Source organism: Tachysurus vachellii, chromosome 21, assembly GCF_030014155.1.
Source record: "Tachysurus vachellii isolate PV-2020 chromosome 21, HZAU_Pvac_v1, whole genome shotgun sequence".
Lineage (NCBI taxonomy): Eukaryota > Metazoa > Chordata > Actinopteri > Siluriformes > Bagridae > Tachysurus > Tachysurus vachellii.
This window is the reverse complement of record NC_083480.1, coordinates 19,333,185-19,346,097: the sequence shown is the minus strand read 5'-3', so window position 1 is coordinate 19,346,097 and position 12,913 is coordinate 19,333,185. Positions and strand designations below refer to the sequence as shown.

Below are 12,913 nucleotides of genomic sequence, written 5' to 3'. Positions count from 1 at the left end.
CGAACACCATGTTCAAGCATAAGGGTGTCCATCAGTACACATGGCACCAGGACACCCTAGGTCGGAGGTCGATGATCGACTTTGTGGTTGTTTCATCTGACATCCGGCCGTATGTCTTGGACACTCGGGTAAAGAGAGGGGCGGAGCTGTCAACTGATCACCACCTGGTGGTGAGTTGGATCCGATGGCAGGGGAGGAAGTTGGACAGACTTGGCAGACCCAAACGTACTGTGAGGGTCTGCTGGGAACGTTTGACAGAGTCTCCGGTCAGAGAGATCTTCAACTCCCACCTCCAGCAGAGCTTCAACCAGATCCCGAGGGAGGTTGGAGACATTGAGTCCGAGTGGACCATGTTCTCCACCTCCATTGTCGACGCGGCCGGTCGGAGCTGTGGCCGTAAGGTCTCCGGTGCCTGTCGTGGAGGAAATCCCCAAACCCGGTGGTGGACCCCGGAAATAAGGGATGCCGTCAAGCTGAAGGAGTCCTATCGAGCCTGGTTGGCTCAGGGAACTCCAGAGGCAGCTGATAGGTACCGGAGGGCCAAGCGAGCATCAGCCCGGGTAGTTGTGGAGGCAAAAACTCGGGTCTGGGAGGAGTTCAGTGAGGTGGAGAAGGACTATCGGTTGGCCTCGAAGAAATTCTGGCAAACCGTCGGCGCCTCAGGAGGGTGAAGCAGTGGCCTGCGCACACTGTTTACAGTGGGAGTGGGAATCTGCTGACTTCGACTGGGGACATCCTCGGATGGTGGAAGGAGTACTTCGAGGTTCTCCTCAACCCCACCGACATGTCTTCCACTGAGGAAGCAGAGGCCGAGGGCTCAGTTGTGGGCCGGAGGGAGTCCGGTTTTGGGACCACAGGATTTTGTCTCTGCTTTTTGCAGATGATGTTGTCCTGTTGGCTTCCTCAAATCAGGACCTTCAGCGTGCACTGGGACAGTTTGCAGCCGAGTGTGAAGCGGCGGGGATAAGAATCAGCACCTCCAAGTCCGAGGCCATGGTTCTCAACCGGAAAAGGGTGGCTTGCCCCCTTCAGGTTGGTGGAGAGCTCCTGCCTCAAGTGGAGGAGTGTAAGTATCTTGGGGTCTTGTTCACGAGTGAGGGAAGGATGGAGCGGGAGATCGACAGGCAGATCGGTGTATCTTCTGCAGTGATGCGGTCGATATACCGGTCTGTTGTGGTGAAGAAGGAGCTGAGCCACAAGGCAAAGCTCTCTATTTACCAGTCGATCTACTTTAGTACCCTCACCTATGGTCATGAGCTTTGGGTCATGACCGAAAGGACAAGATCCTGGATACAGGCAGCCGAAATGAGTTTCCTCCGCAGGGTGGCTGGGCGATCCCTTAGAGATAGGGTGAGGAGCTCGGTCACTCGGGAGGAGCTCAGAGTAGAGCCGCTACTCCTCCACATCGAGAGGAGTCAGCTGAGGTGGCTTGGGCATCTGTTTCGGATGCCTCCTGTACGCCTCCCTGGGGAGGTGTTCCGGGCATGTCCAACTGGGAGGAGGCCCCGGGGAAGAAATAGGACACGCTGGAAAGACTATGTCTCTCAGCTGGCCTGGGAACGCCTCGGTATTCCTCCGGAAGAGCTGGAGGAAGTGTCTGGGGAGAGGGAAGTCTGGGCCTCCCTGCTTAGGCTGCTTAGAGAAGTATCACTTCTCTTGTTTCTTTCAAAAATTCTTGAACACATTGTCTATAATCAACTGTCTGTCTATCTCTCACAGAACAACCTCCAAGATCCCAACAGTCTGGCTTTAAAGCAGCTCATTCCACAGAGACAGCCCTTTTGGATGTCTCTGAGAAACTACATGCTGCTAGATCAGCCAAACTGTCATCCGTCCTTATCCTCCTTGACCTTTCAGCAGCGTTTGATACGGTCAACCACAAGACTCTCTTATCCACCCTCAGGAGTCTTGGGATTTGTGGATCAGCTTGGGAACGGTTCGCTTCCTACCTGGAAGGATGCTCATATCAGGTAACATGGAGGGGAGTGACATCTGCTCCACGCAGACTCTCCACTGGCATCCCACAGGGCTCAGTACTTGGTCCTCTTCTTTTCTCCCTGTATACTCACTCTCGGTAAAGTTATTTACTCACATGGGTTCTCTTACCACTGTTATGCTGATGATACACAACTTATCTTCTCTTTCCCACCCTCAGATACCACAGCTTCTGATCGGATCTCAGCATGTCTGGCAGAAATTTCATCATTTACATTTACAGCATTTTGCAGACGCCCTTATCCAGAGCGACCTACATAAGTGCTTAAATCTCCAGCATTGAATACATTAATGCTGGCTCACTAAGTTACATACTTAAGATACCATGAGTTTAAAACATTTGTTCAAAGTTACAATGAAAAAGTGTCAAAGGTTTTTTTTTTTGTTTTTTTTTTTAAATGCAAAAGATAAGGAAAGAAGTGCTAGTTGAAGTGTTTCCTGAATAAGTAGGTCTTCAACCGCCACTTGAAAATATCCAGTGACTCAGCTGTCCGGACCTCTAGGGGAAGTTCATTCCACCAACTTGGTGCCAGTACAGAGAAGAGTCTTGTAGTATGCTTGCCTCTTACCCTGAGAGATGGTGGAACCAGTCAAGCAGTGCTGGTAGATCGGAGGGTGCGGGTGCAGTGCGCGGAGTGATGAGGGCTTTGAGGTAAGAGGGGGCTGGTCCATTTTTGGCTTTGTAGGCCAGCATCAGTGTTTTGAATCTGATGTGTGCAGCTACCGGAAGCCAGTGGAGGGATCGCAGCAGCGGGGTGGTATGCGAGAACTTTGGCAGGTTGAAAACAAGCCGGGCAGCTGCATTTTGGATCATTTGCAGAGGACGGATTGCATTCATAGGTAGACCTGGGTACCAGGCAAGGGTAAGAGGGTAAGAGGCAGGGTAAGAGGCAAGTATATTACAAGACTCTTCTCTGTTCTGCACTGAGGTGGTGGAATGAACTTCCCCTAGAGGTCCGGACAGCTGAGTCACTGGCTATTTTCAAGTGGCGGTTGAAGACCTACTTATTCATGAAACACTTCAACTAACACTTCTTTCCTTATCTTTTGCATTAAAAAAAAACTTTGACACTTTTTCATTGTAACTTTGAACAAATGTTTTAAACTCATGGTATCTTAAGTATGTAACCTAGTTAGCCAGTATTAATGTATTCAATGCTAGAGATTTAAGCACTTATGTACGTCGTTCTGAATAAGGGCGTCTGTCATACAGGCTGTAAATGTAATCATATGTAAAATGGTTCGATTAGAAAATTCCTGTTCTGTACATTTTCTGTCTTTGTAACCATTGTGTAGATATTTGTCTTCAAGAAAAGAAAAAAAAAAAAAGAACTTTGTGACTGATTCCTCAACATTATTCTCAAGAATCTGCTGATATTGAGTGGAATCCATGCGACCCTCAACTGTACCCAGATTCCCAGTACCAGCACTGGCCACACAGCCCCACAGCATGATGGAACCTCCACCAAATGTTACTGTGGGTAGCAAGTGTTTTTCTTGGAATGCTGTGTTCTTTTGCCCCATGCATAACGCCCCTTGTTATGACCAAATAACTCAATCTTTGTCTCATCACTTCACAGCACCTTAATCCAAAATGAAGCTGGCTTGTCCAAATGTGCGTTTGCAGACCTCAAGCGACTCCATTTGTGGTGTGTGTGTGTGTGTGTGTGTGCAGAAAAGGCTTCTTTTGCATCAGTCTCCCGTACAGCTTCACCTTGTGCAAAGTGCGCTGAATTGTTGAGCGATGCACAGTGACACCATCTGCAGCAAGTTGATGTTGTAGGTCTTTGGAGGTGGTCTGTGGGCTGTTTTTGACCGTTCTCACCATCCTTCACCTCTCCAATATTTTATGTTTCCTGCCACTTCTAGCCTTAACAAGAACTGTGCCTGTGGTCTTCCATTTCCTCACTATGTTCCTCACAGTGGACACTGACAGCTTATATCTCTGCCAAAACTTTTTGTAGCCTTCCCCTAAACCAAAATGTTGAACAATCTTTGTTTTCAGGTCATTTGAGAGCTGTTTTGATGCCTCCATGTTGCCACTCTTCAGAGGAGAGACAAAGATAACATCAACTTGCAATTGGCCTTAAATCCCTTTTCTCATGATTAGATGCACCTGTCTATGAAGTTCAAGGCTTAATGAGCCACAAAATGTGTTCACGTTAATCAGTGCTAAGTAGTTACAGGTATTCAAATCAACAAAATGGCAAGGGTGCCCAAACTTATGCACCTGTCTAATTTGGTTTTGATGCATATTGCACATTTTCTGTTAATCCAATAAACCTCATTTCACTACTGAAATATTACTTTAGTGTCCTTCAATTATTTCATAGGTCAAAATGAAATTGCTGATAAAACATTTATCAGCAATTGATGTACATTTACTGATGAGTTCATGACTAGAAATGTATATGCTGATGTCATCATGCCGCTAAGCTAGCAACAACAGGAAACATAACATTCATGTTTTTCCTTTTTGGAAGGAGACGGTGCTGATGTGTGTGAGGTGATTCCTAAGCTCTATTTAATGTAAAACTCCAGATGCATAAAAACACAACACATATTCAGATGGATCTGAACTGCGTCCCATTGCACATTTTATAAGTCACATTATTATCAACAAGTGCTTAGTTACATTATACATAAAGAAATAGTCATGCTTAGAGACCTTCACATATGAGTTTGACATCTGTGTCAAATAGAATCAAACAATTAAAATAAACGTTAATATTTATTCTGATAATGCAGCACAGGAGATGTGTGTAACTGCAAAGCTCTTGAGATAACCAGCTGATTATTACACTATTATAACTCACAGAGCTGAAGATAGAGAGAACTTTACTGGCAGGCTGGCTGTAGAGAACTGAGGGGGTGGAGCTAAGAAAACCACTGAAAAAACTGTGAGGGATGTTAGGAACCATCCAACATCTCCACATAACCCAGAGAGTGGGGACAGGTGAGGGTGAAAGAGCAGAGGAAGCAGAGCCAGGGTGATCTATCGAGAAGAGAAGGGATGGGAAGAAAGTCCCTAATGGGGTGGAGTCATACAAAGGGGTGGGGCCATACAGATAAAATGTAACAGTTGTGTAAATGTGTAAATAAAGATATGTAATGACTGAAAAACATTAATGCAAACTTTGTACTACAGATTTATAAAATCAACAGTTAGTAAAAAAAAAAATCACAATTAGTACATTTCTGACTTTTTTAATGTTTACATTTCCTTTAGACAGGAAGTGATGTCATACAGTAAACTTACAGTGAAAAGCACAGACGATCCCAGTGCTGGTCCGAGTCAGTCCCAAACACATGACATGCCTTTAATACAAGGTTGTAATGGAACAGGACTACAGGGAACTGTGGGTTCTCTCAGCAGGTACGAATACATGTTAATACAATAAAAAGCTGCATTCCATCTTTATTAAGGCATAACACATGGAAGATGAACACAAGCTGGAATTCCCTTGTAGGTATAAATGACAACAAAGACAAGAATACAAAACACTACACATCATTAAAAGATGTCGTCCATAAAGATAAAAAAAATAAAGTTTATAATGTCAATAAAGCAACTCAAGTGAAAAGAAATGAGATAAGACTAAGTTCATATTATAATGTAGATGTGATTCAGTGGATGAGTGACTGAGCATATAAAATATCTAAAATAAATAAATTAATAAACAAATATTTCAGTTCCAATTTGTTTGTGTAATTTAGTGGTACAGAAGTTAATGTACTTTCACTACACTAATAATCACAGTGCAGACTGACAGGAAGACACAAACAAAATAAAGCATGTATTTTAAACCAGACTGAAACAGAACCTCCAGGTCGTCTTGGCACTGAAGATAATGTGAAGTAAAATTTGATTAATTATTCATCAAAATTTCATCATAAACACATTTTTCTCTAAAGACAACATGCTGGCTATTAAACCTGTTACATTAACACTGTTAATGGGCAGATCACTGGTTAAAGTGTTGTACTACAGATCTGAAGGTTGTGAGTTCAAATCCCACCAAACTGCCACTGTTGGGCCCGTGGTCAAGGCCCTAAACTGCTGTACATAAGATAAGAGTGTCTGCCAAATGGCATAAATGTAATGACCTTAATATCACACTTGACAGGGGAACAGAGATTAATGCTGCAATAGTGACATCAAGTGGCCAGATTTCAAATTGTGTCACATACACAATCACACAGCATGCAGTGAAAAGCCATTGTTCAACCACGAGATTGTACAGTGAAATATATGCCACTAGATCTAGGGATCAGCTGCCTTTAGCTCTAAAAGTAAGAGGAGAGCTGAATTTTTGAATTAAGCATCTGAGGACATTTTAATATTTATATTTACAGCACTTGGTACTAGTTTAATGCTAGTTATCTACCTCATGACATGTACATTTCTAACTGTCTTAAAGAGATTTGGGAACGATTAAGCAAACTATTCACGTTAATTTTTCGTCTTGTGATCTGAAAAACTGTAGCTGTGATTTTGTGGAGAACAATACAGGATATGAAACAGAGCGTAGCAGCAGGTAATGATATTTGGGAGAATCAGCAGTGACATCACACTTAAACAGCTATAATTTACACTTTTTCTATTCTAGAGACATGCGGAAAGGATCTTTGCTTACTTTAAAAAAATATATTTGCAGTTTACTTAGTTTGAAATGTTTATGTGCTTTAATTGATTGACTGTGTCTCCAGCAGGAAAATACAGCGAATGGAAACCCAGACATATAATGTTTACTAATAAGCTTGTGTACCAAATTTTTATTACTTTTTCCTCTATTTAGGCATCACAGTTTAACGTGTACATCAACTTTACATGGTCATAAAACATCCCCTGTGAGTGAAGCAGAGAATCAGGTGGAGTTGGGTCACACCCACAGGGAATGTAGAGCGAGACATGGTCAATAAGGTGCAGGATTTGTGTAGTGTGTGTGTGCATGTATATGTGTGTGTGTGCGTGCAAGAGACTGCTCACAGTGTTCACCGGCCCACTGGAGGAAGCGGAGGAGCTCCTCTCATTACTAGAAGAGAGAGACACATTTTCAGCCTTTTTAAGAGCTGACCAGAAGACAATGACAGTGTAGGCACCAAAACAGTAAATAATTCAGATGATTTCAGACATGTTCTTGCCTGATGAAGACCTTCACATCGTCAAATTTAGACACTTTCTCACCTCTAGTGGCTTTGCTGGGGTAAATCTTAGTGAAGTGTCTGTACTCATCTGGTAGTGGAAAGTCATCCAGGGGATGGAAAGAATATTTTGATTCAAAATCATCTGAAGAAACAGAGAATTTTTTAAACATATAAAACATAAAATACATAAAAGCCAAAGCAGATTTATTTCATCACATTAAAGACCATTAAAAATACTCCAAATAAACAACAGTCTGAGCTCTAATACTGACACCAGGGTTAGGGATATTCAGTCCCCAAAAATAGAGTTTATTTACTATATTAGATGTGTCAGTGTTTCAGTATGTGACATTTACTTTAGTGTATGTAGCATTTGTTAGGATTTGTTGGAATTGCCTTTTAAATATTAAAACATGAATTAAACATTTTCTGTAGCCTTCAACAAGCTTCTCACAATAACTCAAGAATCTTTAATTGTATATGCAGTGATACCTCGAGATACGAGTGCTTTGACATACGCTTTGAGATACGAGTGCTTTGACATACGAATTTTTTGAGATACGAGCTGTGATTCGACCATATTTTTGGCTTGAGATATGAGCAAATTTTTGAGACACGAGCATCCGAGCCGCCGCCGCCGAAACAAAGATCCCCAACAACCACGTGTGCTCTGTTTCCCCGCCTCAGCTTCCCGCGTCTCACTCGGTTAAAGCCGCCTTTCCACTGCACACGACAAACGTGGCCGACAAACAGGAAGTCATTCATTTCCTATGGAGAGTCACAAAGTCGCTGCGTGAGGTACCGACCGTCTGAGGATCCGTAATTTTCGGATCCATTTTGAGCGTTGGATCCGTTAAAAAATTTAACTTGTGCGACTACACCGCATCTGATATGCCGACCGGACAGGTTTTTATTAAAACGACCGGCAGATGTTAGTGAGGAAAGAGTGACAAAAAAGGCAAAAATAAGTGAAGAGAAAAGCGATGAAGAAAATTAAGCAAAATTAATGTAAAGAAAACAGAAGTTAAGTTAAGAGAAATCAAGCATCGCGTTAGGCCACGTCGTCAAGTGTGCATCAGCTGTTAATCAGCTGTCCACGACATGCACCAATCCGGTTACGACATCCATATTACCCGACCATTTAAATTCCCATTCATAGAGCCACTCTAACGCTTCGCTGCTGCTGCGATCTAAACTCCCTCCTCCAACCCCGACTCCACCATGCCGGAACCCATGTTCGTTGTACCAGTTTACGTCATAAATCTCAAAAAACATATTTTTCTCTCTCTCTCCCTCTCTAATTATTTAATTATCCATTTATTCATTTATTATTTTCCTTTCCAGTAAGTAAAACCAGTTTATTTTTTATCATTCTCTTTTATTACTGTATGTTTTTATACAATATTTGTCATTTATAAATACAGGTACTGAACATTTTTCATATTCCAAACACAAACAAAACAACTGGAGTGGAATTTTGCGAGCTGGAACAGATTAATGGGATTTCAATTCATTTAAATGGGGAAAATTGTTTTGAGATACGAGCAAGGTCACGGAACGAATTAAACTCGTATCTCGAGGTATTACTGTATTCATTTCATACAAATGAATTAAATTGAACCAAATTAGGGTTCAAGCTAACCTTGTATGACTAATAGTAACACACTGCACTCATTTTAGTTGCCAATATAACTAGTTATTGCTGCCTCTCTAATAGTTCTGAAGCTGATGAGGAGCCTGAAGGCAGAAATGCCCTGAAACCCACAGCAACTGAAGAACCTGTTGAACTACATCCAACTTTTGATTGAGAACTTAAAATGAAGCACTCTGACAAGAACATAAAGGGAAAAGACATTTGCTTCAAGTGAAAAAAGCACGTTTACCAAAATTTCTTGGAAATAATTTTTCTCTGTACAATTTGAGTGCCTTCGAACCAGGGGCGGTTCTAGACCTTTTTTAGGGTGTCTCCAGCCCCCTGTCTGTCATCTCAGCCACCCTAAAACTATAAGTATAATTTTTACTTTCATAAATAAACAATAAAAATGACGTTTAAAAGTGCGTTATTTGAACGGAGAAGCACAGGTACGCGCAGCGTGCACGCGCAGTCAGAGCTGGATGCGTTTATCTATAATGTTAATCGCTGCAAAGATGGCAACCAAAAGCAGTGAAATTTCACTATTCTTATTACCAGAGTTGTCATATAATATATAATATAAAACTCTTCTTGTTTTAAATTATCACTGAGGGCTAAAACCCCTAAAGATGAAATCCTAAACCCGCCCCTGCTTGGAACCTTAATAAATTGATGAACACAAATATATAAGACGTGAGGATGATTGAGACGTGAGGCATCATCTGCTTACTAGTGCTTCACACTCCAGTCCAGTTGGTGGCGGTGAATGCACCAAAAATTGGTTTGCCATCCGCCATAAAAAGTCATTAGAAGTAGAGACGCGAGGCATCAGCTTGATAGATGGTTTACTACGCTGCGTCCAAAACCGCCGCCTAAGCACTACTTCACCTAATTATTGGATGGAAGTAAGCGGTTTCGGACGGAGCTGAAAGAAGGCCCCCCCTCCCCTCCAAAACTAAAAACTCTTCGGATCTACACGATTCACACAAATGACATATTTTGATAAAAACGGCGAATTTCGCCAAAAAGCGACTAGTTTGCAGGTATGAATACTAGTTTCAAATATACATTTAATTAACTGAGATATGGGCAAAGGTAAAGTGACAAAACAATTAGAAGTGTCTACCTGCAAAAGAGCGGGAATTGTGGGTGTGGCCATTTCGAGTAGGTGGCGGAGGAGGCGGAGCTCCAGCAGGTGAGCGTGAGGGTGGAGGGGGAGGTTTACCCCTATTGGGAGCGTCGGAATGTGTTCGATATGGAGGAGGAGGCGGAGCTTCACGGCTATTCCGTAACATCTGTGCAGGTACTGGTGGAGCTGCAACATGTTTTTTCAAAGTTAGTTGTAAATAATAAACAAACAAACAAACAAACAAATAAACAGGCTCACCTGCTCCACGGCCAGGGGGATCACGTACTGGAGGAGGAGGACGGGAGAAAGCGGGGGAGGGGCAGGGGCTTGGTGGTGGAGGGGGCGGGGCATGAGCTCGAGTAGAGGTGTGTCCTCCAGCCGGGGGCTTTTTGCTTAAGGAGTTGTGCCTCTGCGGCAATTCAGGGGCAAGTTCGTTCACCGGACCAGATGATCCATTAGATACAGACAGCTGCTGGCGATACGGAGGTGGGGGAGGAGGTGGTGCTAGTGAAGATGAAGACGAAGAGCGACTGCTTGCTGGAGAAGGAGGTGGTTTCACTGGAGGGGGAGGTGGAGCTGGAGTGGGAGGGAGGGGCTTGTCACGATTGTAAGTAGGTGTGGCACATTTCTGAGAAGGAGTAGGTGGAGCATTGCCGCGACGACTTGCAGGAGGTGGGGGAGAGGGAGATAACTGGTGGGATGGTGTATCGCTGTTGTCAGGGGAACCAGGAGGTCGAGGCGCAGCAGAGCGCGATGAGGGGGGGTGGAGTGAAGATCTGCCCACAGAAGCATCTAACACACACAAAGTGTTAATCAGATCATAGACCAAAGATAGCAGAGATACAGTTGCTGTTAGACCCTTTATCAGTGTGCTGGTGTTTTATTCACTATGTTGTGTCCACTGCAGTGAGTAGTGAGCATGTTCACAGGCTGATGTTCGAGATGTGACATCAATTGAATAGTAGAGGAAAAGCATCTTATGTAAAATAGTGATAAATGTTAATAAGCCAGTTAATACAAAATAAACTGTGAACAAATAAATATAAAAACATCCAACGTTGCAGCAGCTGAACAAATTCTTTAATAATGAACTGCCTGTGCTGTTCTCTTACCTCCCACAGGTCTTAGTTTAGGCACTCCACCTTGAAACAAGCCTCCCATTGGCTGCTGCACTCCTGTAGACAAGGCTCCACCACTGGTTCCACCCCCAGCATTGGGCACACTTCCACTGCTAGCTCCACCTTCTTTGGGCTCTGGGACAGGATATAAGACAGAATCACTGATTGTTTATCTTCGTTATTTAACTCATTAAACACTGTAATGATCTTACTCTCGATCATGGGAGCACTGCGGTCATTAACCATGCCCACTCTCTTCAGTTTTGTCCCTTTGCAGATATCGGAGAGTAACGCTCCTCTGCCTTTCGCTTCATCCTGAGACAGTTTAGGTGGAGTGGTGTTCGCCTAATAAATACTCACAGGTTAAATACATTGAATACAGACACATTAATGCAGATTTAAAACGGTTGCTGGGAGTAAAATAACAAAGCTACAACCACAGTAAGTGGATCACTCAAGGTAAAGATTGAGCTAAAAATCAATCACTGAACACAGTGCAACCTCACAGAATGTGGCGGTAACTTACACAGCTAACTTAGTAGATACTTATTGGCTAGTTAGCTAGAGATGCTCACCTGGCTGCATGTGGGGGGTGGAGGTGGGGGAGGAATTGGCATCCTGCAGTGTGTGTATGAGACACACTCAGATATATAAAGAAGAGCTCATCTGTGGGGCAAAAACATCACACACACACAGACACACACACACAGAGTGATGTAATGGTTAGAATAGCCTTCTGTGAGAGGAAGGGCAAGAGAACAAAACTGCCCCTGCAGTCATGGTGGGAGGGGCGTACTGACACTAGCTAATCACGAACATCTGTGAGTTTGTGCAGGTAGAACAGGATAGACTGCACTTTCCTCTGAACGCGTTACTCCACCCTGCTGACGCTGCTTCAACAGCAGTTTGGAAAGATGCTTTTAGATTCACATGTCTTGTCTCTACCTGCTTGGTAACAATTGTGTTGTGCTAAAAAACTTAGGAAGAAAATCAGGGGAAATAAGAAAAAAACCCTCCAACAACCATGGGATTAGATCAGAGTGGGATTCTGACCCCATACTGGGGTAGCATACAGTAACACCTCATTGGATCAGACTGGATGTGATCCGGTGTATGACCAACAGTACACTATGTAAAAAACTTATAATAAACACCATGTTTCTGGAAGGTTCACCATTAAATGTTGGACTGTGTCTGTGGGGATTAGTGAGTATTAGTGAGATCAGACACTGATGTTGGTGAGGAGGTCTGGGGTTCCGTCAGTGTTCCACTCCATCCTACAACTGTTCAGTTAAACAATTAATGTGTTTTCTGAGATTTACAATAGATTGTGAAATATATGTTATTTAATTAAATAAAAGTATTATTACTTCAATTATTAAATAAAATATTAAAGTATAACAATAAGTATCATATTAAACTACTACTACTAAAAATAATAAATACTGACATCAAAATCAATATACATTTATTTTTAATCATTACAGTTGTGTATAAAGTTATAAATATTATAAATATATTAAACTAAAAAGAATTTTTATAAAGATTTCCTGCAGAATCTTACAAACCTTCTGTACTACAGGAAATGTTCAGAGCTAAGTGCATTATTATTATTATTATTATTATTATTATTATTATTATTATTATCCGAGTCCCTATGATGCTAATGATGCTAAATGTAGATCAATAGCATCATTGACAACCCGATAACAAACAATATTAAATATATAAACACAATTGATTTCCTTTATAAATGATTATTAATGACTAAACTGCATATCAGCTCTCAGTTTAACGGATTATAAAGAATAAAAAAATAACAGTAAATTTTAAACTTACAGCTTCGTATAAACAACTCGGCCTCTTCTGGCTACTCGCGCAGACTGAAAC

The 12,913-nt window shown here is 42.4% G+C and overlaps 1 protein-coding gene across 2 annotated transcripts; it reads right to left on the bottom strand.

The window, feature by feature from the left end:
- Positions 1 to 5,186: 5,186 nt before the first annotated feature.
- On the bottom strand, positions 5,187 to 12,913 carry wipf2b (WAS/WASL interacting protein family, member 2b). 2 transcript variants are annotated; one of them, XM_060897633.1, is made up of 9 exons: positions 12,863 to 12,913; positions 11,599 to 11,689; positions 11,236 to 11,368; positions 11,018 to 11,158; positions 10,164 to 10,697; positions 9,903 to 10,091; positions 7,184 to 7,285; positions 6,986 to 7,031; positions 5,187 to 5,837 (listed from the first exon to the last, which is right to left on the bottom strand). In XM_060897633.1, the coding sequence occupies exons 2-8, from the start codon at positions 11,638 to 11,640 to the stop codon at positions 6,991 to 6,993; spliced, it is 1,182 nt and encodes a 393-aa protein (XP_060753616.1). In that variant the 5' UTR covers positions 11,641 to 11,689; positions 12,863 to 12,913; the 3' UTR covers positions 5,187 to 5,837; positions 6,986 to 6,990. The 2 variants fall into 2 exon arrangements, with proteins under 2 accessions (XP_060753616.1, XP_060753615.1); XM_060897632.1 differs by having other exon boundaries at positions 5,187 to 7,031.

What these genes read in the sequence shown, in the direction of transcription:
- wipf2b (XM_060897632.1), bottom strand. Translation starts at nt 11,640, where the DNA reads ATGCCAATTCCTCCCCCACCTCCACCCCCCACATGCAGCCAG. An exon ending in TAAACTAAGACCTGTGGGAG is followed by an intron (nt 10,698 to 11,017) that starts GTAAGAGAACAG and finishes TGTGTGTGTTAG; the next exon opens with ATGCTTCTGTGGGCAGATCT. An exon ending in CAATTCCCGCTCTTTTGCAG is followed by an intron (nt 7,286 to 9,902) that starts GTAGACACTTCT and finishes CTGTTTCTTCAG; the next exon opens with ATGATTTTGAATCAAAATAT.